This window comes from Rhineura floridana, chromosome 3, assembly GCF_030035675.1.
Source record: "Rhineura floridana isolate rRhiFlo1 chromosome 3, rRhiFlo1.hap2, whole genome shotgun sequence".
NCBI lineage: Eukaryota > Metazoa > Chordata > Lepidosauria > Squamata > Rhineuridae > Rhineura > Rhineura floridana.
The window spans coordinates 73,733,460-73,761,458 of NC_084482.1; the positions used below are offsets into that span (position 1 = coordinate 73,733,460).

At 40.9% G+C, this 27,999-nt stretch overlaps 1 protein-coding gene and 1 long non-coding RNA gene across 12 annotated transcripts in view; one reads left to right on the top strand and one right to left on the bottom strand.

The window, feature by feature from the left end:
• The window catches only part of BRD4 (bromodomain containing 4), a 128,232-nt gene extending 105,605 nt beyond the window's left edge, over window positions 1-22,627 (top strand). For 9 of the 10 annotated variants that reach the window (XM_061616561.1, XM_061616570.1, XM_061616563.1 and 6 more), the window contains 9 exons: window positions 9,232-9,284; window positions 10,314-10,626; window positions 11,446-11,982; window positions 14,004-14,116; window positions 14,318-14,474; window positions 14,634-14,761; window positions 17,392-17,603; window positions 18,461-18,698; window positions 21,250-22,627. In XM_061616561.1, the coding sequence (XP_061472545.1) occupies window positions 9,232-9,284; window positions 10,314-10,626; window positions 11,446-11,982; window positions 14,004-14,116; window positions 14,318-14,474; window positions 14,634-14,761; window positions 17,392-17,603; window positions 18,461-18,698; window positions 21,250-21,318 (1,820 nt within the window). In that variant the 3' untranslated portion in view covers window positions 21,319-22,627. The remainder of the gene's footprint in view (window positions 1-9,231; window positions 9,285-10,313; window positions 10,627-11,445; window positions 11,983-14,003; window positions 14,117-14,317; window positions 14,475-14,633; window positions 14,762-17,391; window positions 17,604-18,460; window positions 18,699-21,249) is intronic. The other variant, XM_061616571.1, reaches the window with a different exon arrangement.
• Window positions 1-27,999, bottom strand: part of LOC133380060 (uncharacterized) — a 42,609-nt gene that overhangs the window by 7,749 nt on the left and 6,861 nt on the right. The window contains exons 2-4 of one of the 2 annotated variants that reach the window (XR_009761359.1): window positions 5,036-5,181; window positions 2,644-2,734; window positions 210-290 (exon numbers count right to left, since the gene is read on the bottom strand). This is a non-coding gene — a long non-coding RNA (uncharacterized LOC133380060). The remainder of the gene's footprint in view (window positions 1-209; window positions 291-2,643; window positions 2,735-5,035; window positions 5,182-27,999) is intronic. The other variant, XR_009761358.1, reaches the window with a different exon arrangement.

The window sequence follows — 27,999 nt, forward strand, 5'->3', positions numbered from 1 at the left end:
TCATAAGTTGAATATAGAAATGGAATGTTACTGAAAATACTGGATTGTATCCTACTACATAAGCACATGCAGAATGACTTCCGTGAGCACAAACAAGACTTCCCCTCCCTTTTTATCCCCCCCCCCAAAATCCCTGGAGGTTCCCCCAACCCTTCAGAACAGATTTGGAGACGGGAGAGGAAAGGGAGAAGAAGTTCTATTGCACTTACAGAAGTCAGTCATTCAGCATGTGCAGTGGATCCAACCCATTGATTTCTCCCATCATCACCTGAGCCAACAGCACTTTATACCTTGGAATAGAAAGGGATTTAAGTTGTTAGTAAATCCTCATCTGTTTCCTTTTCATAGTATTGATTTTATATATTGCATATATTCTTAGACAGATTGCTTGCTGGCTTTGGACTACTTTTTTCAGCTAGAAGGTTAAATCATAAAGTCAGGATCTACAGAAGATATTTGTGCATATAGAGGAAACTGGCGTGCAGCCAGAGCTTTCTTCCTCAGTTCAGTACAACTGAAGAAGCAACTTATATTGTGCAATTTAAAAATTCCTTTTCTCTCTGGCCATGGGAAGTATTGTCATGATATCAAAGTGTTTAGCCTCAGATAAAGACTATAAGCCATGAGTAATGTTTTTATTTAATGGAATCAACTAGCCATCATTCATACAGATGAATCAAACTAAATTCATTTGGGACTTTTGCCTCCATCAAGCAGTTGCAAAGACTCTCTAACAATCAGAACAATGATTAATGATGATATAGATCCTTCTACCAATAATTTAATTGTTTTTAAAATTTAGTTATAAGGCTTCCGTTGCAGACAGGAAGGGAAGCAAGTTTCAGCAGTTCTCCCTCCCCCTGCTACTCACCCCACCCCTCTAAATCTAAATCTGCTCTGGAGGATCTCCTAACCCTCTAGAGTAGATTTAGAGAGGGTGGTTATTGGTTTGGATCTAGAGTGTTCCATTCACAGAAAGGACTGAGAGGCAGCAGAGTTTTCTGCTGGAGGAAGTGGGAAGGAAGCAGTTTATGCTGATTTCCCCTTTAGCTCCTGCTTTACTTCTCACAATGTTCTTGAGGGTCTGCATACCTTCTGGAGCAGCTTTACAAGGAGTTGTAGGGAGAAGAAGAAATTGGCAAAAATTGTCTCACCCCCAGAAGGAGTGTCCCACGACTAGAACACCACTCACAGGAATATTTTAAAAGAGATTAAAAACCAGGGAAATATTGCCTTGGATTTGGTTGTTGTAAATGGCTTGAGAGCAATCACAACCTGATCTTTTCTGCTGAAGAGAGTTAGGTGCTCATCTGCTGACCTTGCTGGCCTCCACCTACAGAAAAATTGATGGGTGGAAAGCTGTATCAGTAGTGGTTGTCTCACTAGCAGTAGCAGGCACAGGGCTCTGAAATGCAGAGACGGAGTAGAGTTGACTATGGATCCACTGGATTCAAAGCTGATCCATTTCTCTGAAAGGGGCCTAGTCTAGGCCTCTTAGCTTTATCAGCCAGGTGGCATAACTAACGCCCCCCCCCCCCACAATTGTTTTTTGTTGGGTGAAGAATTAGATAAGTCAAAATCTGCCAGGCTGAAAATCTCAGTGAACTCCTGCAACCAAACACACATATGTACCCCTTCTGTCCTGGCTGGCATGAGCCAGTAGGGCTTTGAACATAGTGGTACATCATCTACCCAGATCCAGCTTAGGTTTGCTCTGCCTAACACGCATGTTAATGTAAAGTAGTTATTGTATGTTGATTCATCTACTAATCAACTCTGAAAGGCTCCCAACAACCCACCCATCCTCTGCAAATCATTATAGTGAAAGAATTAGAGCACTTTTAATTTTAGTTGGATTTTGATACTTTTTTTTAAGTGATTTTTTCCTTAGACACATTTAGGCTGTCTTCTGTATACATTCAAAAGAATGGGAGATAGGGGTTTTTTTTACTTGCGAGTGATGTGGATTGAACCTTAGATTCTTATGACATGAGCCTAGTTCTCAGGAACAGCAGACAAGGACCTAAGAGCTTGTTCAGGCTTCACTTGATAGAGGACTAAAGAATAGAGTTGATTGTGAATTCACCCCACACGTCATAACTGGTGAGCACTAGCCTCAAACCACAAGAGAAGCAAACTTACCTATGCTTTATTCCATCACCATGTACCCTAGTGCTTATCCATCATGAGGAAAGAGAAAGGGGGCTGTATCCAACCAAGGCCTAGTCATAGTAGACCCATTGAAATGAATGGGCCAAAGTTAGTCAGAACTTAGTTGGATACAAACCCAGAGTTGACATAGGCCCTGCCCTCCCTTATTGAAATTAGAGCATGTTCTTAATAGAGTTAGTCTTCAGTTTTCCTTCTTGCAGTAAATTAGAGCACATTTACCAAATTAGTGTGTGGTAACACTTTCAGTATGATCCCATCTAACAGCTTTCTCAAACTTATCTTTTAATTTTAGAGTCTGTGCTACAGGAAATGAGGAATATTTCCAGTGAAATATGTTGAGCTGTGAAATTTTAAACGGATAGTATCCATATGTCATGCACTGTGACTGACTAGATCCTAGCAGCCTTTAAAACAGTTTTCCTCATCATCAAGCTGCCTTTGATTTGGATTGAATATATTATTATTCAGTACCTTTTACTGGGCATCTAGCTTGTGGTCTGTGCAGACCTTTTTCTGTGTGTCTGAACTCCTGTGACTTCAGTTGCTTACATACGCCTGTGACCTAAAGAAAATGTTCAGACTTAGCTCTCAGGCTGATGGAGACCTTTGCAGAAAATTTAGCTCCCTTTGGATTTAACAACTTACATGTTTTGGTTTATACCCACAGAGTTGTTTGTTACATGAGAAGCCACTTGCTTGGGTAAACAATCTTATATGCTATGGCCATGATCTAGAGGTATGTGTGCACCAGAGTTTGCTTCTGTTTCCCCTCCAACAGCTCCTTCTGCTGAACCTCTGAACTGCTTTTTTAAGCCTCTTCAGAGTTTAAAAAGAAGTTCAGTGGTTTGGCATGAAAACTGCTGAAGGATTGGCTTCATTGGATGACAGCAAGTATAAATGGGGTCATCTAGTTTCATTCTGAATTGTCCCCCTTTGATCATACCTCTCCTAGTAGTGGGAATGTAGAAGTCCTCTTTTCATGCTACAGCTTGGAGGGGGCTAACAGGTTGAGATTCTTATAAAAGAGAGATATTTAATGTTATTTTGCTACATATCTGTCTACTGTAAAGCTTCACAGGCCTTTGCTGCATCTCCAGAGTTTCCATGTGAAAAAGGCTTCCCTGTTTAGTTTCATATAAGGTATAGCTCTGCACACACAGTGGCACAGCACTGACAGGATGTGTCCAGTTAATGAGGAAGCTGTTCTGTATGGGAGCTCTGTTTGATAAGCAGCTGCTGGATTATCTGCAAGATCACAACATAGCCATTAAGTGTATGTAGTTTTAGCAAGGGTGCTGTATATCACTCTATACTCCCTCTACGAACTAGGTATTTTAATTCCTTATTAAAAACTAAACATCAGCATTATATATGTATAATTACCTTAGAAATATATTTTAAAGGTTGCCCCTGTTTATATAAAACAAAAGACAGAGTAAACTTGAGATTAAATTTTAAGCTTTTTGTGCTAATGACTTGTAATAGAATTATTCAATGTACATACTGTAAATGGCAAGCAACACTATATAAAGTTGATCTACTCTGAGCTTTTAGGATTAGGTGGGCTACATATCTAAATAATAACATTTATGCACAGAAAGGGAAGTAACTAGACTTTTCATTATAACACTATAGCACATTGCTTCCTAAAAAGCAAGTCAGTTAAGGTTATTCATACATAAAAAAATACTATTCAGGGCTTTAAAATATATTGTCTTTATTAGTATTGTTAAATTGTTTTTTCCATTTTGCATTTGTTCTTGTCATTTGTTTAATTTTTCTGAAGGGATGGGATAAGGGCTTGACTTTTTTTTCTGGAATGTATAACTGCATGTTTTTAGCAAAGCTGTACTTCTGCTTTCCTTTATGCACAAGTATGAACTGTTCAAAATGCATTTGATAATGAATTGACTGTCTGCTGTCATTTTTATTCAGCTGTTCGGTTATTTTACTTTTACAAATAATAATTTATCAGTAATTTATATAATCTGTTTTTTTCTATTATCTGCATGCTTATAATTTAACAGTGATGTAATCACAATACCTTTAAAACAAATTGTATAGTTTCTCTACTTTTGTTCTAAAATAATAAAAATAATAAAGAATTTGGTTTACTACAGAAAATATACCTGTTGTAAAATAACTAAAGTTGTAGTTTTTAACCTGACATTTCAAAATGGGGAAAAGTGCTTTTCACATTTTATTCTAGTACCATTTGCAATTGGTACGTCTTTTAAGGAAATCAAAATTTAGAATATGTAAACATATATGATGACACATAAACTAGTTGGATCCTGATTCTTTTGAGAAAGCTCTTATTGGCTCAACTGGGAAATAAAACAAATTTTCTTTTCTTTCTAACACACCAGGCTTATTTTACTGAAAATCCTTTCTAGGATCTGATGACCAAAGTGGGATCTTCTCCAATTTTCATTCTGCAGGACTGAAAAGTGCAAAACCAAAAAACACTCCAAACCCCTCTGTGCATGTGTGGAAGTCACTTCTGCACGCACAGGGCAGGAAGGCTGACTACCCTGCTCTACAGCCTTTTGTGCCTCTGAAAAGTGATTCTAGAGGATCCTGCATCCTTTGATGCCTTGCATCTAGGGGAATAGAAGATAGCCCCCCGCCACAGCACATGTGGAAGCAACCTCACAATACTTTGAATCCTAACCAAGGCCTATAGAGGAAATTAATCAGGGTCTGTATACATGTAAGAAGCAGGGCTTTTGAATTACTTAATGATCAGTCTAACAATTTTATATAAGCTAAAAACTGCATTAAAATATAGAAAGAGCCATTCATAAAGTCAATGCAGTGTTTGGATGTTTTAGTATTTTAAGAAGGTTCAGCATTATCTTACCTGGACTAGTGTCCTGTTATCGAAACATTTTAATAGCTCTTCCAGTTGAAACAAACCAAGAAAGTCCTCACTGCTGCCTCTGCTTGCTCCTTAGTTTGAGTAGTGAAATGCTGATGATGTTGGTTGATGATCCAGTTTTTTCTCACCTGTGTGACAGTGAACATCTTAAGATCTTGTGCACAGATTCATTAGTTTGTCACTAATTACAACATTGGTGTAATTTGGACTAAGGATGTACTAAAAAATTAAATCACTACATGAAACACTGACACATACAACTTTCTTTCGGGTGGGGAGGGTCTAACAGGTACTGTATTTCACAACTATGCTGATATGGGCACCAATGCATGTATAAGAAATGAACTCGGGTCAGTTGATGCCAGAAATAATTTAAACATCCATATCAGTTTTTTCAAGCAATCGCAATCCCTCTGATACTCAAGATGAATGCTTGCCCTTATCAGTACCTTCCTATATTATTTTTTTTAAGTAATATTCTTCATTACACACAGAGATAATTTCTTTGGGACTTGCGGAGAATGGAACCAAGAAAATAAAGCGCAAAGAAGAACAAACAGCAGATAAACTTGTGTATATTTAGAAACCTACTTAATCGAAGTTATACTTCCCAAAAAACAACCTCCCACATTTACAGAAATTAAATTGGGTCACCTGGTAATTCATTTAAACTAAAAAACCATGCACCCAGCCAATAATATATCAAAACGTTTCTTGCACTCTATTTATACATTACCTCAGTTGAATGTTTGCTGTCAAAAATATCTCATTTGAGGTTTCATGCAGTTACCAAGATACTTGCATAGTAAATACCTATACCAGTGCAGAGGCACGTATTTATTCTGCAGTCTTCCCATATAGGAATGTGTTACTACAAGTCCATGAAGCTTTGAGCACGATGAAATTATTTTCAACAGCAACCATATTGCCAAAATAACATTTGAATTGCGTTTCAAGCATAATACAGGCAGAGAGTGGACTCAGTTCCATGCATGAAATTGTGCTGTGAAGATTTCATTCTGACAGGCTTGTGACTGAATAAAAAGCTATTAAAAAATCCAAGGTAGAGTACCTTTTTTATAGAAACTGAGTGCTGAACAACAGTTGCAGGACAGATTCCATGGATGTCCCCAACAAGGATTCTAGGTGGATTTGATGATGCACTACACATGTAATGTTTTAGTAACTCCCAGGGAAGACTGCTTCCTGACTGATGCATAAAAAAGTGACTATTCACCTGCATTCACACAAATTGGGTTCTGAAGGCTCTGGTCTTTCAAATTATAGCCTGGAAAATCCTTGCCCCGATATGGACTATGTTTTCAAGCTTAGCACACCCATCTAGACTTTTTCCATAGTGGCTCTTGGCAGCAGCTCCCTGTATGGTAATGTAATTTGTTTAACTCGTTCATTATTTGGCTCATTCATAAAAGCCAATGAGGAAACTGATTGCCAGAGACAATTATAGAGATAGGTGTAAATGAAATGCAAGACCACAACCATAGTTATTTTGCTCATTTAGTCAACTGAATTCCTCATCTGTAAAATGGAATAACACTATTATCTATAGTTCTTATACTGTTACCAGAAGAATACTTTATACTGTTGGCAAAAGGACAGTATTTAACAACAGATCACACATGTTCATATATGCGTGTGTGTTTACCTTTTATTCCATCTGCCCTATAGAAATGCTTAACATGCTTTTTAAAATATGTATATGATGGTCAAGCACTGAGGTGTTACTGGCTTACTAAAACCATGACATAGCAATGTCCAGTGTCTTACAAAGCTAACTCTCAAGGTGTTAAAAACAAAGGCTAGCTCTCATAATCTTCTGTAGCTGATGCAAACAAGATTTCTGTGGCTGATGCTACTTATTTTTCATTCTATTCACGTTCTGACCTGCATCGAAGAGCAACTGACTTGTGAGTCAATTGTCTCAAGGGCAACTTGGTCAGTAAAGGCTACTTTCCACATTGCACTGTAAAGGTATAGGAGTGCTTCTATATCTTTAATTTTCAACATGAAATTTCCCTACAATTATGATTGAATAGAAAGTGGAAATCAGTAGCTGGCACAGTAAAGGTCTTCTAGTAAAATAATATGGTACTTAGAAACATATTGGATCCTTGCAACCAATTAGGGAAGCTGAGGAAGTTCCTTTGGCTGTGTTTTCCTAAGAAAATAATTGACAGGTGGTAAATTCATACATTTTTCCCAGTGAAGATGATATTGGTGAACCTGATAATACTGGTAGAATATTGATAAGAACATGATATGTGTGTTAATGTTTTCTTGGTGTGTGGAGGAGTCTCTGGTGTTTCTGTTTTAAGTGCAGCACAAGGGGGACTTCATATGCTGTCTTTATCAGATTGCAACAAGTTTTGAAAGGCACCTGATGGGAAAATGAATTTGATGTTATAGAACAGTGGAGAAGGGTCTGAGTTCAATAACTTCAGTTGCAAAGAGATCAGATATTTAAAGCCTTGCAAAAAAATCAGATATGAAAACCTGCCCATCTAGATACATAGAAAGGCCAAAAGGACACAAAGCATTCTTGTGAAGATAATTGTATTTTTTGGTGTGAACTGTAAAGGAAATCTTCTCATGTCCATACTTTTTTGGTTTGTGAAACAAAGCAGTGTTTTATTACTTATTTTACTTTTTAAAGTAAGTCACAGTAGGATTAGGATTTACTAGTGCTTTTCTTCCCTAATAAGAAACAAGTACAACTTAGAATCAAAATGAACTTTCCACTCTGGAAAAGACTTCTTCCCTCATAAGAAAAAAGTATGCCTTGGATTCAAAATTAATTTTCCAGGGTTGTATCCAACAAAGTTGTCCCATTGGTGCAAGAACTCCCTGTGCAATGGGACTTCCTGTCCCTCTCCTTTCCCCATGCCACCTCCCCTTCAGATGTGCTGAGGAGGATGGGGAAAACAGATCTGGACGCACACAAGTAATAATAATAATAATAATTTAATTTGTGGGTCGCCTATCTGGCCAATGGCCACTCTAGGCGACGTACAATTTAACAATACATTACATCATAATAAAATACATCATAAAATACAATATAACAATAAAACAGTTCCAGTACAGAGTAGTAGGCTATTGGTCGTAAAAAATTAACCCTTCCCGTAAGTCCCAAAGGCCTGTCTGAAGAGCCAGGTCTTCAAAGCTTGGCGGAATACAAGAGAGAAAGTCCCTTGTGCAGGCAGAAGCAATATGGGATGATTTCATTGGATATAACCCCCAGTCTGGAAAAGGCTGTCTTTAACCTTTTCTGTTCTTTTTAAGTTGGCAGATCTGAGTCAACATCCTTATACCTTTCAACAGAGAATTTTTTGCCTTTTTATCGAGGCTATGAAGATATTTTCCTTCATGGAAGAATCTATGATTGGCTTTTTCCAGTTGTACAAGTTGAGTCATAAGAAAGTCTGTTTTACACTTGCACTCATGCACACACCATTGCCAGCATGCAAGGGAGCAATCGTACTGGGATAGCCCTTCCCGTTCCAGATGCAGTTGGGTTACCTCAGCTTCCCAATTTTCTGGAGTAACCTTAAACCAATCCCCTCCGCCCAAAAAACTAAGCAGAGCAGAGCATGGTCTTTGTGAGGATATTTCTGGCATTTTATTATGTATAAAAACCTTAAACAAATGTTATAGTAAAAGCCCTAGAGCAAACAGTTACTATTTGCTTCCTAGGCTACATAGGAAATAGCCCTGTGTAGGAGAGGGGATGACCATTACTTCAGTGTACGCAAGCTGCTGCTATTCTTAATATATTTAGTACGGAAGACAGATATGGAGAAAAGGTGTGGTAAAATACATGCTGGCAACTGAGTTGTTAGTAGATACAAAAGTGAATTGCTAAACCCAGGTGTTGCCTTCTTTTTCCTGAGGCTTTGGCTCACAGCTTGCATTTGTTGTAACAGCTTCCTTGTAAAATAGAAGTGTTTCTGTTTGGTCTCTTGTTTGGGACATCCACACAGAGACAGAGAATATTTTTCTCTCGTTCTGTGTGTGTGTGTATATAAAAACTGGTATACAAAATGGAGTTTTCTATGGATGCCTGTACTCTTACTTGTATGACTTGAATGCTGTAGTTGTAACACAACTTGTATTGGAAAGCATTGCATACACAATAATCCTTTGTTCTCTTCCCGCAGAAATGCCCCCAAAACTTAAGAAAAAAGGACATTCTGGACGAGAACAGAAGAAGGTACATTTTGTACAAGGGAAGAGAATTGAATGATATTTCTCTGCTCAGTGTTAAATGAATTTTTCATAAAGATGCCTATTCCATGTCCAAGAGAATGGGTAAAGCTTTGTTCACCTCAGCTCCCTAGACTTGTCTCACATGGGACAGCAATGAAAGATATGGAGCCAGAATTTAGACAAGTTATTCATATCTTCCCTTAGCATTAATCAGGGACTGGAGCTGGTCAAAGAAAGAGAGTCCAGAATGGACAAAGAATTGATTATCATGGGTCTAGCTCTCAAGTTCCCTCAGAGACTTCTGATTCTTCCCAGTTGAAGAACGAAGAGGTGTTTAATGATTGAAAATGTGCAGCTCAAACAAGAGAGGCTGTTGCTGTTAAGAGATGTTTAAATTGCTTTTTGAAATACATTTGGTGAAAGTCCTTGTCTTTGAGTTAAGTTATGTAAGTACTGTTTGGGAGCAAGAATTTTAACTGTTGAACTTCCCTTGCCCTTTGCACAGTGCTATTTCCTGGCAGAATATGTCTATAAATTTGCTGCTGTTGATTGCTAAAACTATCACGGAGTATGAGGTTGAGGAAAGACTAAACTTGTTTTAAAAAATTAAAAGTTTGGATTTTTTTCAAAAAAGAATAGTTTCTTTGTTTCATATTTTTCTCCCAGCCTAAGACTCAGTGATCTATGATACTGTTCTTAAATGGCATGCTGCACAGATATGCATGTAGCAAAATTTCAACAACCAATTTTTATAAACACAAGCAACTGTGGGAGAAGGCATTTTTGTGTGGAGAATTGCCCAGGGGGAGGTTAGCACTTCCCACCCACAGTTTTTCCACTGCAGCTTCCCCCCCCCCGCGCTTTTCTCCATCACAGAGATTCAGTTGAGCATTCCTTAAAGAGAACCCTGTGGGAAAGAGCAGCTGTGGGTGGGGGCAGGGGGAGAGGATTTATTAGGAAAGGGGTATCACTCCCTCCCCGTGTTGTAGTCCATACAAAAACAATGATTGTAGAATCTGTTTCTTCCCTGCAGCATCACCATCATCACCATCAACAGGCACAGCAGCAGCAGCAACAATTGCAACCACAGCAACTGCCCCTCCCACCACCTCCATCTGCCCCTCAACAAGCAGCACCTCCAGTCAAGTCCTCTCCTCCTGCTTTTGTTCCAGCACAGATCCCAGTTATGGAGCATCCGCTCCCAGGGAATATGTTTGACCCTATCTCACATTTCAGTCAACCTATTATGCATCTTCCTCAGCCAGAGCTGCCACCGCATCTCCCCCAGCAACCTGAGCATAGCACTCCTCCTCACTTGAATCAACATGCAGTAGTGTCCCCTCCAGGTGAGTTGTTTAGCAAGATATGAACATTTTGTCAGCACTGGGCCATAGTTGAAGGATCAGGATTTTGAGTTTGGAGGGCTGGGTTTCTGTGCCATAATGTGTAGGGTTCTTCTTCAATTGATCTCTTTGGCACAGAAAAAGTTTTGCAGGAGTTTTTAATGTGTAAAGAGCTGTGCTGTGTGTGATTTCTTCTTTATATTTGATGCCAGAAAGGAAAGAAATAAAATAAACTTTTATTGGACAAACCTCTGTGAATATAAGAGCATGCCGACTTGAAAGTTACAAAATATATTTCAGAAAGAGGTTTTTTTCTTTCTTTATTCAAGTTGTTACGTTTTCTGACATTTCCCACAAATACCTGCCCAATGAAATACGTCGTTTCCCCTTTTGGTATCTCGTAGGCTTGTTCTATTCATGAAGAAGAGAGAAGCAGTAGAGTTCTTGGGTAGTAGAATGGACTGTCCCACTTTAAACTACAGCAGGATGATAACAATTTTGAATGTTCCCCCATATGAAAAGTATCCTCTAAGACAAAAAACTAGCACAGCTGGGAGCAGGCTGGGCTAGAATCTTGCTTCAAAGGTGCTATTTTTTTAACTCTCAGTGAGTGGGGTTTTTGGGGTGTGCAGAGGGGTTAAAATGAGAACTTCCACTTGAAATGGGAAGCGTACAATCTGTTCTACATTATCAGAACTTAGTCACCTTGTTCCCACTCATTCAGTTGCATGTGTAGACCTGGCCTTAACTCTCTGGGAATCTCAGCAACTGTTTCTATGCCACAGTATTTGATGCCATGTATTCCTGCTTTCTCTTCCTCAGCTTTGCACAATGCTCTGCCTCAGCAGCCCTCAAGACCTAGTAATCGAGCTGCAGCACTGCCCCCTAAACCTTCTCGGCCTCCTGCAGTGTCACCAGCTCTTAACCAGCAGCCCATGCTTCCACAGCCCCCACTCCCCCAGCCTCCCCAGGAGCTTCTGGAGGATGAAGAACCTTCTGCTCCTCACCACAACCTGCTGAGTAATAGCCAGATGCAGTTGTACATTCAGCAGCTGCAGAAAGTGCAGCCACAGACTTCTCTCCTCCCTTCAGTGAAGGTGCAGTCACAGCCTCAGCCATCCCTGCAACCTCCCCCTCATGCGCCAGTGCAACAATTGCAGCATCAGCCACAGCAGAGGCCAGTACATATGCAGCCGATGCAGTTCCCTTCCCATATCCCTCAGCCTCAGCCACCTCCGCAGCAACACCTACTCCCACAGCAGCAACAGCCGCCACCGCCACCACAGCCATCAAAACCCCAGCAAGTCATCCAGCACCACCCGTCACCACGACATCACAAGCCAGATCCCTACTCAGCTGGTGAGTAATCGGACATGAACATAATAATATACTGGGGGATGAGTTGCTTTGCTTCTAAAATCTTCAACACTTTACTGGTGCTATTTATGAACTCCCTGCCTATTAACATCAGGCAGGCCCCCTCACTATATTCCTTTCGGTGCCTGCTTAAACCTTTTTTGTTTAAGAAAACCTGTCCAGACACATATTGATCTGTTTTGATCTTTTTAGTTAGTTGCTGATTGTTTTAAAAATGTTTTTAATTACTTATTTTTTACAATCCAGTGGTATATAACTTTTGATAAAATAAATAAAAATCATTGGAGGCCATCACGCTATTTAAATTCTTGAACATTTAATTAAAGAGAATGCAAGAAAGGAAAAAGGCTTCCCTAAAATTAACTGTTTTTAATCAAATTCATCTCTAATATCTTTGTTTGACAATGTTATACTAACGTAGCATTTACAAAACCAATTTTCATTTTGAAAAAACATGTAATCTTCAGTAGCTCATAACATATTTTTCCATCAAAATCTGTATTCTGTTCAGTTAGCCCCATATGCAGTGCTTCCTTTCAGAATGCCCCTTGCTCGTTCAGTTCCTTCCTATCACCTGCCCTCGCTTTAAAAAATCAAATAAGGTAACTGTCTATCCAGTAACTTTTATATTGCAGGAGAAAGTTCCTATGTGCTTTGTCTGTCTTAGTTTGTGGATTGATTTTGCTTGGAAAAGCCAGCTGTAAATACAGGAGTAATACATGTTGCATTCCTTTTTGCCACCAGTATGGTATTAGTGAGGCTTTAAGATTGCCTTTCTCCATAAATTATTGGGGGGGGGGAGTAACTCCTGTAAAGTGATTCAATCCAATGGATTCAATTATCCTAGCTATTCAGTATAATTTATTTGATTCAGGTTTTTCCATTTCTGCATTCAAAAATCACATGTGCCGTGCTGCACCCACACATATACATTCTGTATTCATTTCTCAAGCACACATAGTATGTTATGATCTCCGGCATAAATTAATATAGCTGAAAGGTAGCCCATCTGTTATTAACCAAATCAGTCTGCTGATAGAATGATGTTACCATGGAACAAATGTAGCACGTTAATCTTTGTTCCTGCTGGCGTATGTCTGTTTCATTGTAGGACAAAAGACTCTTTAAAAAAAAAGTTCACTGCCATCGTGTTAGATTTCTTAATATATCATGATGCATAGTGAAGCCCTTTTTCTGGGTCTCCACTTCTTCCTCCGCCTCCTCACTAACATTTGTTTAGCACCAACGATGGGCCTAGATGCTTTTTCTGTGGAGCTTGGTGTACAATAAACAGGCAAAACTGAGATGGGTTAAGGATTGACGTAGAGTTTGTAGGGGACAGAACAGAGTCACATGGTAATTGAGGGAGGAGAAAGTAAGTGGAATCTGGGTGGTTTTGGAAAGGCTTTGCTAAAAGAAATGGGTCTTGAGGAATTTAAAGGAGTCAAGGAAGATAACTGAATGGATAGAAGGATATTGTTCAAGGGATAGGTAGCCTGCAGAAGTCACTGACAGTAGGAAATGAGCAAAAATATGAGAAATTGAGGGTGGAGACAACTTCAAAAGTGAAAACTAGCATTTTGAAGCTTTTATGAAGCACATATGGAATCCAGACACACAGGTATAGCCAGGCCACATAGTGGTGCAGACAAGGAAGGATCATCTCCTCGTATAGAATAGTTGTACATCTCAACTTCTAGTTTGTACAGTGCTTCATTGGGCTGATTCCTTCACAAGGTTGTGCAGCAAGACATTTCCCTTCTCCATTCATTGATCTGCATATGTTATCTGTTACCTAAGGAATGTTAGAGGGCAAAAATGCTTTTAATGAGCACATGTATTGGTAGATGGCTAATAACTTAGTAAAGGTCTTCCCCTTTCCCAGCTGTAATATATTCTGGTTGGAACATCAACTGCTGATCATAGGCCCATTATCCCAAAACTGTGGTTAACAGCTCTGAATAAACTGTGATAAGAAGCTGACTGGTGCTGAATTGTTCCAGGTCACTTGAGAGAAGCGCCTTCTCCTCTCATGATGCATTCCCCACAGATGCCACAGTTCCAGGGGCTGCCACATCAGTCTCCACCACAACCAAATGTCCAGCCAAAAAAACAGGTAAAGGAATATTGTCAATGTAAAGGACTTTTCAGAATTCACAGCTAGCACATGCACCTTGAAAACATCTTCAAGGAGAGAAAACAAGACTTTGCTGAACACCTCTAGTGCAAATAGGCCATGTGGTGATGGGGATGGGCTTACCCAGGAAAAGCTATGTGAGGAAATTATGACTGACACATATTTATCCTACTGTGACAGGAACTGAGAGCAGCATCTGTAGTTCAGTCGCAGCCTATGGTGAAAGAGGACAAGATGCAGTCCCCAGTCATCCGAAATGAGACTTTCAGCCCAGCCTTGCGGCAGGATCCTCCCAAACACTCAGAGAACATCAAGCCTCCTGCACATATCCAACAACGTGAGTGACCAATGAGCGGTGTTTGCCAACTATGTGTGTTTCATTGTAGATTTATATACAGAAAGGAAGAAAGGCCAAATTTCTCGTCTTGGTCCATGAACAATTTTTCCATAGTGCTGACCCAAAGGAACAGGCTCCTGACGATGGTTATTGTTTCAGGAACAGAGATGAAGCCAGTGGACAGTGGGTGGCCTATTATAAGACCCCCAGAGCAAAATGCACCACCTGGAGTCCAGGACAAAGAGAGACTGAAGCAAGAACCAAAAACACCAGTTGCCCCTAAAAAGGTAACATCCATTATCAAGGAGTGCCCCTAAAACAGAGTATTATAACTAACCTTGGAAAAAGTGGTTTTAGTGATCTGGAGTGAATTGCCGTCACTCCCAGTAAGCATTGTTTCTTAGTGGAATGGAGAAGAGAAAATTAGTGGAATGGAGAAAAGTTTGCTTCCATAAATATTTGTCAGGCCCAGGATGTGACTCAGGAACCAGACCAACGATTGTAGTTAATTCGTGTTTTATTAGGGTAATGTCCAAACAAAGACTGCGTTTTCTCATGAATCAATACAGGGATACAGGTCCTGCGGCATTGGGAGAAAGTTGACAGAGCAAGGGACTTCTTCCCACCTGTTCTTTAAGAAGGGGCCAAACGGGCGCGCAATCTTTCGCTCCTCCTTAACTGCCCCTCAGGTACTGCCCGCCTTCCCCCCCTTTTCTCCTGTCTTTTCAGCTGTCTGCGTGTGCGCGGTGAGGGGGGAAGCATCACCCCCTCCTCTTCTGAAGTTTCCGATTCCAGGATGGGGGATAGGGGAGGGGCTGATGGTAAACTGCCTCCCCGCTTTTCGGCTGTGAGCAGCCCTCCCTCTTCCCCCTCTTGCTCTGAGCCTGAAAGAGGGGGAGGCGTGAGAATGTCCAGGGAGGGCTCAGGCTCCCCGTTGCTAAGCGACCTTATCACTGGCAGTTCCTCTGTTTCGTCTTCGCTCCAAAGGGGGGAAGTTCCTCCCTCTGCCATCCATCCGAATACTCTTCTCCCAACTCTCCGGGATCCAGCTCCCCGGGATTGGGACCCCAGCTCTGCCTTCCAACAATATTGCTTCTGTTTCTGTAGAACAGGAATTACTTGAGGTGGTATCTTACAAAATCCGTCCCTTATGTTAACAGCAAGCTCCTGAAAATTAATCTTCCTACAGACCATTGCAGTATTATCTCTGGCATGGTTTCAGAAATTTCATGATCAGTATCACGTATCCGAGAGCTGAATCAAAATAGCATTTCCAACGATGTAACTTCTTTGTTAAGAAAGGTCCCTTCTAACTAAGGTGAGTAAATAGAAATAGCACTTTACCCTGGATTATCGTTTCTCTTTACTTGAATCATGAAGACTTCTCATTATTTATTACCTCTCATCCATCTGCTAGCAATTATGGTCTTGGCTGAAAGAATGTGATTAAACGTGGAACTCAGATGCAGTGAATTTTTCAACAGGCAGAGCTTTTTGTCTCTCCCATAGTTTCTGTGCACTGCACATCAACACATTTTGTTCTAAAGTGGTTCTCATTGTTTCTAGCTCATTTGCCTAGAAGCATCTGTACACAGCTTCTCCTGAATCTGATCTGCATTTTCTTTTTCCATAGTGTACAAGTGCAGTGTCTGGGCTACCTTGGGAATATATGGATGCAGGATGTCAGTCCTCCTAGACAAATACTTTGTTTTTAATCTCTTGGGAGCACAACACAAGCATGCGTTTACTCCCATATTTGTGTCAGAAATATATTGCAAATCTGCACAAGTTGGCAACCCACTATAAACATGGTGGTACCTAGGCTCACCTAGGTTCTGGAATCACCTTTTGTGGAATGGTGGCTGGAAAAAGGCAGTAAGGAGAAACACAGGGGCAGGCTTTCATTCTCATATATCTTCAGTGCTGCTTATCAGCCTCCACATCAGTCAGCTTCAACTTGGCACTTATCTTCAGTAAACTCCTTATAGTAAAGGCAATAATGTAGTAGTATTCCAAAGTGAAAGATGGTCCATTACCTGCCGAAGCGTCCTCGTGAGGTCTTGGGAAGTTTTGGAGCAATTGTTCTTCATTCTGACCTTAGTTATTAAATTAGTATAGTTCTGATGTATATGAAACTGCTATTTTGTCCCTGCTGCAAGGACTACCTCAGTAGATGAAGAAACCCTGGTATTCCCAACTCCAGCATCCATTAGGTAGTTCATATCTGCTCTGCAAGGGAGTTCCTAGTGCAAAAGAGGAAAAAAATCTGTTTCTAAGCCATGTGAAGTACCAAAAGCTTCTCTTATATGCGCTTCTGAACAGGGTTTAAATGGTAGCAAGAGACAGCTACTTCTAAACTGAGCAAAATAGAGGGGATTCTGTCAGCTACTTATCAGCAAACCTATTTTGATGTCTGTTACCTGTATGCAATAGAAGAATCAGATTTCTCAGTGGCCTAGTTTGTGCATGTTAAACCATTGTTAAAAATAAATCATGGTTTGATGTGAACCAGCAATGTGCTGTTGCAAGCAGCTAATACAGTGCTGCTTTGCTCCTTCTTGCTCCTGCTTCGCTACTGGGAAACAAGCCAGAGGCTGGCTTGTTGTGACTTCTGAACCTGGGCTCGTGGTTTGTTTTCTCCAAACAAGCCAATATTTGTTCTTGGCTTACAGCTTGTGGTTTGTCTAGAGGCAGTTAACCACAAGCCTGGGTTCAGATGCCACCACAAGCCAGCCTCCAGCTTGTTTCTCAGCAGCACAGCAGGAGCGGGGAGGAGCTAAGTAAGATCTGTAAACTGTAGTTTTTTAACTATGTTTTACCATTGCATGCAGAGTGGCTTGGTGTGTCCCTTTGATTTTATCTGCTAGGCATGCTTATAAGTTCAGTGTTGATACTCTCCTTTTATTTTCTTCCACAGGATCTGAAACTAAAGAATATGGGCTCCTGGGCAAGCTTAGTGCAGAAACACCCTACCACACCATCCTCTACAGTGAAATCCAGCAGTGACAGCTTTGAGCACTTCAAGAGGGCAGCCCGGGAAAAGGAGGAGCGCGAGAAGGCCTTGAAGGCTCAGGCTGAACAAGCAGAGAAGGAGAAGGAGCGGCAGAGGCGGGAGCAGGAGAGGATGCGGTGAGGGGAATCTCTATTGGCATGGGGGCTCTTGCACCAGCTCTTTTAAGGAGGAATATGGTAGCAACAGGATAAAGATAAGCTTATTTCTGTAGGCTGGGGGTGGGGAACCTCTGACCCTCCAAATATTGCTGGACTGCAAATCCCTTTAGCCTCAGCCAGCATAGTCAGAGGTCAGGGCTGATGGGAGTTGTAGTCCAGCAACATCTTAAGGGCCACAAGTTCCCTCCCCCTGCTACAGGCAATCCCAGAGTATCTGCCAACCCATTCACCTGGAAGTAAGGAGCAACTTAGAGCATTGTTAAGGCAGTTTGACATGAGAAGTCACCTAAGCACGTGCTTAGTTCAGCTCATCCCACCATAGGAACTTAAGTGCTTCTGTGACTAAGCTCTCCAAGCAGTCAGTTTGGAAACCTTTTCATCTGCAGCAACTTTCAAAATGAAATGTGATGAAAAAGCACCAGAATCCATTGAATGATATCCAGCTTTAGCCATACTCAGGTATGCCATCCTTAAGCCATACTCAACGGTCTACTGGGAATATGATTTAATATTGGATATGACCCATTGTTTTAGTATACTTTTCTGAGTTCATGCTCATAGGTGCTGTAATTTAGCATACGTGTACTAGGACTTCTTTTTGCTATGCAAACCTGCTCTTAGATATGTTGAACTATAGCAGAACTCCTATACTACCCCCCACAGTTGTTTTCTGTTTTCACAGTTAACCAGGTCCCAAGGATTTAATGTTTGGCAGTGCCTGTGCTATTCATAGATGGTATTAGTATTTTCCCAGATGCTAAGGAATGGGTGATAAGGGCAGTCCATGTTTTTTATGGCACTTTGGTCTTGGACAGGAGTCGTGAAGAGGAGGATGCTCTGGAGCAAGCTCGCCGAGTTCATGAAGAAGTTCGGCGGCGCCAAGAGCAGCAGCCACAACATCATCAACAACCACAGCAGCAACAGCAGCAGGTGTCAGCTGCAGCCTCTGCTCCCCAAGCACAGAGCTCTCAGCCACAGCCTTCTCAGTCCATGCTGGACCAACAAAGAGAGATGCTCAGAAAACGAGAGCAGGAACGAAGGCGCAGGGAGGCAGTAAGTGAGGGAGAAAAGAGTAATCAAGTTTAGTTGAGGAGCTATTTGGAGAACAAGCTAAACAACAAAGGCTTATTTTGCTGGTGTCTTTTTTAATTTGCTCCTATATGCCAGAGATTCCCAGTCTTTTTCACAGGATTCTCAGCTTAAGGCTGCAATCCTGTTTATACTTACCTGTGAAGAGCGTGGAAGGTTACTTTTAAAAAGGAATAAATTACAATTACTGTTACATGCCCCCCAAAAGGAATAAATTACCATTACAATTACAATTGATTACCATTACTCAAAAGTAATCACTACAATTACAGTTAAGTTACTTTAAAAAATAGTGTGCCTGCAAGGTGCTGGCCTTGGCTGCTGCACGCCTAAGTCACATAAAACAACATTCAAAATAAACATACACACACACAGGTAGTAGAGTAATTCTTTTTATCCATAAGATAGCAGTGGTGGTCTCTCCACTGTCAAGGGAGGTGGGGAGGGAGGCAGAGACCACTGCTCAGATCTTTGCCCGTCAAACCAAGCTCAACCCCCCCCCAATACACACACACTCAGCAACAAGTGTTATCTCTCTCTCAACCACCTCTCAGACCCTGCCATGCCACCAACTAAGGCACCCACCCAAACAGCCATTTTTCCCTGGAGTACAAAAAAGTTAAAACACTGCAAATGCAGCAAAATAACCAGGAAGAGCAGCAGAGGCAGCTTCGCTCACCGAGTGCAAACACAGTATTAGCACAAACATACACACACACATTGTTGTCTCTCACCTCCATAGTTCTTTATCTACATTCTGCTGCTGCCTCCTTCTCCTTCAACCACGTCCTTGCCCTCTGGCTCCTTTCTCCCTCCACTTCGTTCTTATTCACCACCATCCATTTTTTAACAATTTTTTTTCTCCACTCCACCCCATCTCGCTCTTCATCTCCTCCCTCGTCACCTCCTAAACACCCACAGAGTGCTGCACAGAAGTCCAGTTTGAGGCACATGATTTTCATCCATGAATCAGAGGAGCAGAACATTTCCCCTGTCCCCCCCCCCAGTAATGCCCAAAAGGAATGAAGGAAACATTACAATTACTCCACAAAAGTCATAAATAACTCCTATTCCAATCAAGATGTAAAGAAATTACCTACTTGTTCCTCAAAAAAGTAATAGATTACAAGTAATTTGTTTTTGTAACTAATTACTTCCAAGCTCTGCCTGTGAGTTAAGTCCCACTGAGTTCAATGGAACTTACTTCTGAGTAAAGTAGGTTTGTGCTGTAAATCAGTAATTAAATTATTTGTATATCTTTAAGTATAAATAAGCCAAAGAAAACATTTAGATCCTTAAGAAAATGGGGAGAAAGTTGGATTTTGTTTCCTTTAGCCAAAGGGAAAAAAACAATTGTGAAGTACATAGTCCTGAGAGGGGTCCCTCCTAGAATCAGTTGTAAAGTGACATGTTCATTGAAAGGCTGTTACTTTTTTCCTAGCTTTCTGACTTCTCTAAATTTTTTCTTTTTTCTTTTTGTTTGTTACTGACCTTCTCCTTTTTAATATACCATCTTCATGACCAAATCTGCATTCTACAAATATGCAGATAATGTCCATACATAGTCATAGGATGTGTTCACACATAATGCTAAGCCATGGTTTGTTTTAATCATGGTTTGTTAAACAACTATGAATCATCTCATAGACAAGCAAACAAGCCATGGTCTGTTTCTCCAAAGGTTGGCTTGTTTTCTAATTGCTCTTGCCTTGTTCCTTTGTAGCTTGACAAGCATCTTGGGTGAAGTGGCCAAACAAATCACTGTTAAGCAATGTTGTTGGGTTCAGACATAATGCCAAACCATAGTTAAAACAAGCCATGTTAGTAAGCCAATGACAGCTTATGACTTCACACTGTGGTTTGTGTTCGCACATTCAAACCATAGTTATACTAAAGAAACCATAACTTAGTATTATGTATGAACCAGGCCACTGAAATTTAACCAGATCTGTCTTCAGCATATGATTCCATTGACCCTTATGTATTAATGTTTCCCCCTTGTCTTTCACACACAACTAGCATTTCACAGGGCCAAGCCATAGGCTTCTTCTTGAAAGTTAAATCACATGTTCCTCCTTTCCTTCTCCTGTGTCCCTCATTCTCTCACCTTCTTCCTTTTCTCTCCCATATATGCACACATTCCTCAGCATCACATGTTGCCTGTCTTTTAACGTTCTGCCTCTCTGTCCTGTTTCTTTTATAAGACAGTGATATAACATAAATTGTAACAGGAAAGAATGTTGCTACCTGCTTGAGCCCTTTTAATGTTGCCTGATATGATTTCCTTAGCGTTAGCCAAGCATGCTGGGCTGTTCACTAGCTTTTTGGAGCTGAGAATTCAGCTGCCCCTTTGTGGAAGAGACAGTGTGCCTGGCCATGGAAGCCAGCAATTGCCACTGCCTGGTGGGAGATGTAGTGGAAAGTTCCTTTTTCTGCCAGATGGTTATCTGAATATAACATTGCCTACAAACCTGGATGACTGTTGCCTTTTTTTCTCTCCTCTTCTCCCCTCCAGATGGCAGCTACTATCGACATGAATTTCCAGAGTGATTTGTTGGCAATATTTGAAGAGAATCTTTTCTAATAGCGCCTGGTTTTCTTTGCCTGACTCCTTAATTTCCCGGCAAATCTTTGACTCTCTGTAGTGTTGTTGGAGGCTGGGAGGAGAGCATTCCTGCAGCCTTTCTGCATGTGTGACAGTTGCGGCCTCAGAAGGATCAGCAGAGTCTGCCTTACAATGTGACTTTCTTCCCCACCCCACCTCACTGAAGAAAGAGAGACCAAGACAAGCCAGTTCTGTACTAGGTTTGAGTCGGTGGACATGCAGTTGCTGGGAAAGGTGCCCCTGATCACTTGATATTCTCTATGCCAAACTTACTTGCAGTATATCCAGGACTTTATGCTGTTCGTCCCTTTTTCTATTCTTAACAGTTCTGAGTTACAGAATGTTTTTGACTCTGCAATGCTGTGTGCTGGCAGCACAAGACACTCTGCATTGAGAGGCTGTGTACAAGAAGACATACAAGCTGTTTCTGAGTCCTGTCATCACTGGCTTTGCCTTTAACTAAACTTCCCACAAGCCTGTAGCTGGGAGCCATTCTCTGTAAGTGTTCGCTTGTGAAAAAGGGAATAATTTAGCGGAGGTGTCAAGTGTACTTGGCCATTTGAGTGAGGTTTTTGTTTTTAGCATTGTGTGGAGGTCCAGGAATCTGAGCTAGACTACCAACCAAAGTCAGTTTCTTTCAATCTGTTTATTTTCCTCCAGACAAATTGGCACTGCTCAACTCTTGAGTGGGTATTCTTGTCTCTTCATTATGGAATGGAGTGGAGTGGGGAAAACATTAGCACCAGGGGAATCTCCCACCCTGTCAATAGTGTTTGACTGTGGCTGTATTGTATAGTGAATATAGTTGGCATATATTTGTTTGAGTTTTATTGGTGAGCCCACCAAACTCTGTAAAGACACTGCTTATATTTTGCTCAGTTCCAGACTTTTAGTCTATATTTTTAACTGTAATACCAGAAAGCTACATTTTGGGTTTTAAATGTCACAGAGTCTGTTAAATTAGTTTTTATACAGCAAAGGAGCAGCTCTGAGAAGGGAGTGGATGTGGACTTGGATCAGCAGGAAGAAAGACCTGCTCCTGTTGCCTTCAGTTGAGTTCTCTCACATACTAGCAGTGATCGTTTTCCCAGCACCTTTAGTGTGTTCTTTTCATTTTACTCTTTGAATTGTTCCAAGTTTATGTGCCATAAATACCCACTATACAGTACAATACTGGTGTGTCAGTATTGGCCAATCTCTGGAGTAATTAATTGGTTTTACTTTAATACAGTGAATATGCATTTGGTCTGTACTGATCATGGAATAAACTCATCTCTTTTTTTTTAAAGTTGGTGTCGTACTGACATTTCTTTTAAAACCTGCTTGTGGTGAAATTACTTAAGGGAGTAAGGCTGCAAAAGGACACCTTGTCCTCTCACCTGTCTTGCTCCAGCAGGGAAGGGAGTTCTCTAGCCACAGTTAGCAGGGTTTCCATCTTGTCACCTTCCTAGGAAAGGCTTGCCCTGGGAGTAGCAGTACTAAAGCAACAGAATTCCATAGAAACTGTAGGAAAACAAAGTAATGCAGTCAGCGCCTTCTTAAGAGAGACTTGCCCAGAAAGCATCTCATCCCCTGGCTGGTTTTGCACTGTAGCACTAAACCAAAAGTTGGGGAAGAGCACACAGAAATTGCTCTCAGCCGCTTCCTTTTCCTGCTGTGGAGAAATCTCAGACAGTAGTTTCCAGCAGCAAAAATTGGTCCACTTCCATTGGAATGAGAAAGAGGAAAGGTTTGCCCTAATTCTTATGGGCTGTGATCCTCTAAGCCTTGGACAAGGCCCATGTTGTCAAGGAAGATCTTTCTTTTAAACTTGACTGCCTGAAAAGTGCTAGGTTTGGGGCATTTGGACTGGCTGCAGCTGACTCCATGAGGATCCAGCGAAAGCGGAGGAAGGAATAGGCAGTAGTTCACTTTTCTGTATTCTTTGTCCAAACAAGTGTTCTAGCAGAAACTCCTGGCCTCAGAATTTGGCAGTGCAGAGCTTGCAAAATTGCCATTGTATTGATAATTCTCTTGACAAAATGTGCCTGTTCCAATATAAACTGCCCTTGGTCTGGAGCAGTGGGGTTGGGCTATCAGTCACTGTTGTTCAATGTAGCAGCTCTGGCCGTCTCTGACTAGCTGCTGTAGAAGATGCTGTCACTTTGTGTGAACACCTTGGCCAACCTCACTTCTGTAGATTCAGCCAAAGACATGTCTGTTTTCTCATATGACAGGAGTTTTGAAAGCTGACTTCGTCAGCTGTCATCTCTTCTCTTCATTCATATGAGATTAGAATACTGACTACAGTAAAGACACTGTCTGCCCAACTAGATTATAGCTGGCCTTACGTAGCCTCGTGTTGCATAGCATGTATATTATGAACAGGATGATGTCCAGAATTGCGTAAATATAGGTAGCCGCTTCTGCTGGGCTACCTCCAGGTTTCCAGACCTGGAAAAGACTGTACTGCCTTTACTCCTCATGTGATTTTTCCTTCGCATATTGGGAGGAGTGGGAAAGTACCTAAGGTAGCTCTCAGCTGCCTATGATTAGTATTGCTCTTTCATCTTTCAGTCCTTTTCAGCATCATTCTCAGGTCTCTTTGCAACAGGTGTGCAATATGGCCTGCTGTGCTGCACCAAGACCAGGCTATAGGTTGCCACTGCCAAATGGGTGTGGCAGACCATGTGTCACTCATTCCCAGTGTGACTTTGGACTCGGCCTTTCAATGAGCAATTAAATCTCTATGCCCTTAGTAGTTGGAGGTGCATGGCCACATATCGATATTGGTAATTCACAGCAGTAGCCATGTATTGAAGGCGACAGACTGAATTTAGGGGCCAGTGATTCTTTGGTATTTTTGTTGTGAGCAGCTGGTCTTCATGCTGAATTTTACCTAAAGGTGCCTTTTAACTCTGCATCATTAGAAGATCTCTATGCTTTTTTAAATAGAGTTCCAGAAATGTGGGTACTTTGAGGGAGTGAAGGGGTGGCTAAAGAAGTGATGCTCCCAAGATAGCTTCTATGAAGGCTATTTGAGTGTTAACTTGCTGAAAAGTTGTGCAAGTAGGTGTTGGTAAGCCTTTCTGTCACAATGAGTTGTTAAAGCAAGTAAAAATGTGGCTGCTCTCCTTCCTGGTAGGTGCCAGTCTGGAAAAGGCCAGGGGGTGTTTGCACTTCATCTCCAAGCCCAGTAGATTTGTATTAGGAATGGCCTAGACTTCTAGCCAATAACTGTCCTTAGCTTTAAAATACAGCTGTGTCGTCTGAAGGGCTCCGGAGAACTGTACTCTAGTCTGGGGTCACTGTATGCTTGAGAACATGTAGCTGTTCATTTTCTGGACCAACATAAAGGTAGTCACAGTACGCTGGATTGTACACAAAACTAGCTTCCACCCTTTAACTGCTGACATGTGGGCATTATCACTTCATAATGGATGAAATATTGAATCTCCAGCTCAGACAGATTCTTTGTGAACGTTTAATTGATGGATTAGCCCTTGGTTTTAAATTGTATCCCAGGAATTATCAGGGAAAAGGGGCTCATATTACTATGGCTGTGGCTCAAATTTAAGTAGACAGAGCCCCTTGCATCCCCTTCTCTTCCCTGTGCCACTGGCATGTCCTATTTACCACAAGTTCATTAACTGGCCTTAATCTTCTCTTCTTAGCGCTCTTTTGTGCAGATCCTTGATGGGGAAGTAGGAACATTAGTTTCCCTTCTGAACGTTGTTCTGATCTTGTTCATTTCCATTGCCAGTCCTTTCTCGCAGTATTCCTTGCCCCCATGTCTTCCCCACCCCCACTGCCCTTTTTATGAAGCACTTTGGATGATCATCTCCCTCCTTTAATTTTAAGCTCAGGGTTTTCGGGGTATTTTTAGTGCACATCCGCTGTAAGAGTTGATCACACGAGCTCACATCCACTAAGAGTTGATCACACATGAGCTCATCACAATTGTACATAATAAAACTGCACCGTACTGACAAAAATAAAGGCATAACAAATGGAGATGCTGGAACTTCTACCAAGAGAGCACCCTCAGTTGTAAAATTTTAAAAATATATAATTTATATGTATGCAAAGAACAACACCCCTTGTATCTAGTCAGTAGTGAGGTTAGTCTTTTTTTAATGTTAACCCTCTTTTTGCATTTGACATTTGCCAAAACTTTCTTGTCGGTAGTTGAGAGTTCCAAGTAGTGACAGAGTTTTTTAGATTGGTGGCTTACACAGCTGTCTCGTTCTTCCTTGCTCTCCTCTTCTCCTATCTTTTGCAAATTTCTTGAAATGTTTACAGGCTTGCACCTATCTACGTTAATTTTTTTTTTTAAATGTGCTTGGTATTTTATTTTTACACATTTCTGAATGATGAACTTAGGGTGGTATCGTTAGTTGGAACATGGTTCATTTTTTTCTGCCAAAGGTATTTTTTGCTATTCTTGTGTTTTATTTTTCTGTTTTTACAAAATGTTTGTGTTTATAATTTGGTTGTCGTTGAGATTGAGACATATTTAATTTCCCTTTCTTCCCCACCTCCATGTATGATTTTAACAATTACAGACATTAATTGTAGGAGTCTAGCCTAAATGATGTAATCTTGGCTATTTTTTTCTCCCTTCTTCAGTCTTGTACAAATGAATAAAAGAAATGTACAATCTCACTGTACTTAATGCACGGAACGCTTGGCAAATAATTATGTCAGTGAATTTGAAACTTGTATTAAACACTTTAGACATTTGTAGAAGGGAATTCATAGAGTTTTCACTTATATACTAAAGGTTTTTTGTGCAGTTCTCATTGCAAAAAATAAACATTTGTACTGAAGATATGAAGTACACTTTTTTCTTGAATCTTTCACTCTTGTACAGGGAGGCTTGACTAAGGCTGTGTTGAATGATGGGTCCTAGCACATCAACAGGGCTCCCTTAGAGTTCATGTTCCAGACACATTTTATATAAGCTCAGTCCCCTAAAGCCCCCCTTCCCTAAAATAAATCGCCATTGCCTCAAAGAGTTTTTCAAATGTTATGGATCTGTCCCATGCCACCTGTTTAAATTTCAGTACTGCAACCTTATAAACGCTCTAATATACTGTACAAGTCGTTCTGTATTTTATCATTCTTTGATATTTTGATTATTTTACTGATTTTCTTATGAGTTGGTAACTTATAAATGCTTTATTTTAAAAATGTCACATCTGTCTTATACCAAATGTAAAAATATCAGTGCTACCCATTAAAATTAGAGACCACACTGTCAAAATCCATACCTTCCAGACAGTTCTAAAACCGAGATGTTTTAAGGTAGCAGCTGCCCATCACCCAGTTATAATTTTCTCAGCCATTATGGAATTTGGAGAATGCAACATCACAGCTAAATTTTAAACTCTAATCTACCGGAAATCCATCACCCTATCTCCTTAAAGGCAGCTCAGATAAAAAGGATTTGCAAAACAACCTCAGACTTTGCTGAGTCTTCAAGGGAAGAAAGGTGCTGGAGTTGTCATCAAGAGTGTCCTGCTTTAGAGTTTGTACACAGATGGTAATCTCAAGGAGGCTGGTATCAGCTGATCTTTAAGATCACGATGGACATAAATTGAGGACAGCGACTTTTAAGAGATATAACACCATCAAAGGGCTTTGTAACCAAAATCAGCAGTTTGAGTTAAATTGTACCGCTAAGACATTAGGAAGCACATGAAGCTACTACAGAAGGGCTGTTACATATTCTTTGCCACCTGTCCTTGTCAGGAGATTCACTACTACATTCTGCTCAAAGTGAGGCTTCCAAACCGTCGGCAGGGCAGTTGGTATTTTGGCAAAGATAAATTAGCATGATGGGCACTGCAAAGTGCCAAAGAAATAATAAAAGCAATGATGTCTACAGTTATGGATTAGCTAGAGTGCATCAAATATAATAAGGGCCATATAAATAAGGTTGCATGCCAGAATATAAAGGGGAAAGGGGCAAAAAAAATCAGCATTGCATGTTGTGCAGCTGCCTACAAAAACACTTGTGGAAGGAAGTAAACATTTTACTGTGAAGTAAAATGTTCTGTCTCCATTCTGTGTGTAATCATTTCAGTTTGCAATTTCAAAGGGCCCCAGTTACTTTCTGGTCAGATGACCAGTCTTTCAAGTGAAGTATTTAAAATTGGAAACTCTTCTGCTCTTAGTGCCACTTTACAACAGACTGACTTTATCTAGTGTAGTTCCTGCTACAGCTAGTTCTGTATGTACTGTGGGCAACATCAGGCAATACTGACAGCAGTGCAGTGCGACTTCTCCCATTACTGCCCCCTACTGCTGATTCCTCGACAATCATGGAGACTGTTGGGGTTGTTGAGGGAGAGAAGAGCACAGCATCATCCTGTTTGCCTCTCTTAAAGGGAGAGGGCATTGTTGCCTACACGCTGTGTCTGTTGCAATTGCTGACTGCTCCCTGCAAGGACCTTGCTTTGTGTGGTGGAGTAAAACACAGGTCCCAGTGTGATGCTGAAGTTGCTTTATGGGTTTATACATGACAGCAGCCAGAAGGTACCTCTGATCCCAAGCCTGGAAGGTGAACATTTTTCAAAACTAATCTACCGGTGGGGGTATTGGAGGTGGCACTGAAACAAACAAATGTGCTGACTTTCATGCGCACATACACGGACATACCCTCTCCACTTTAATACC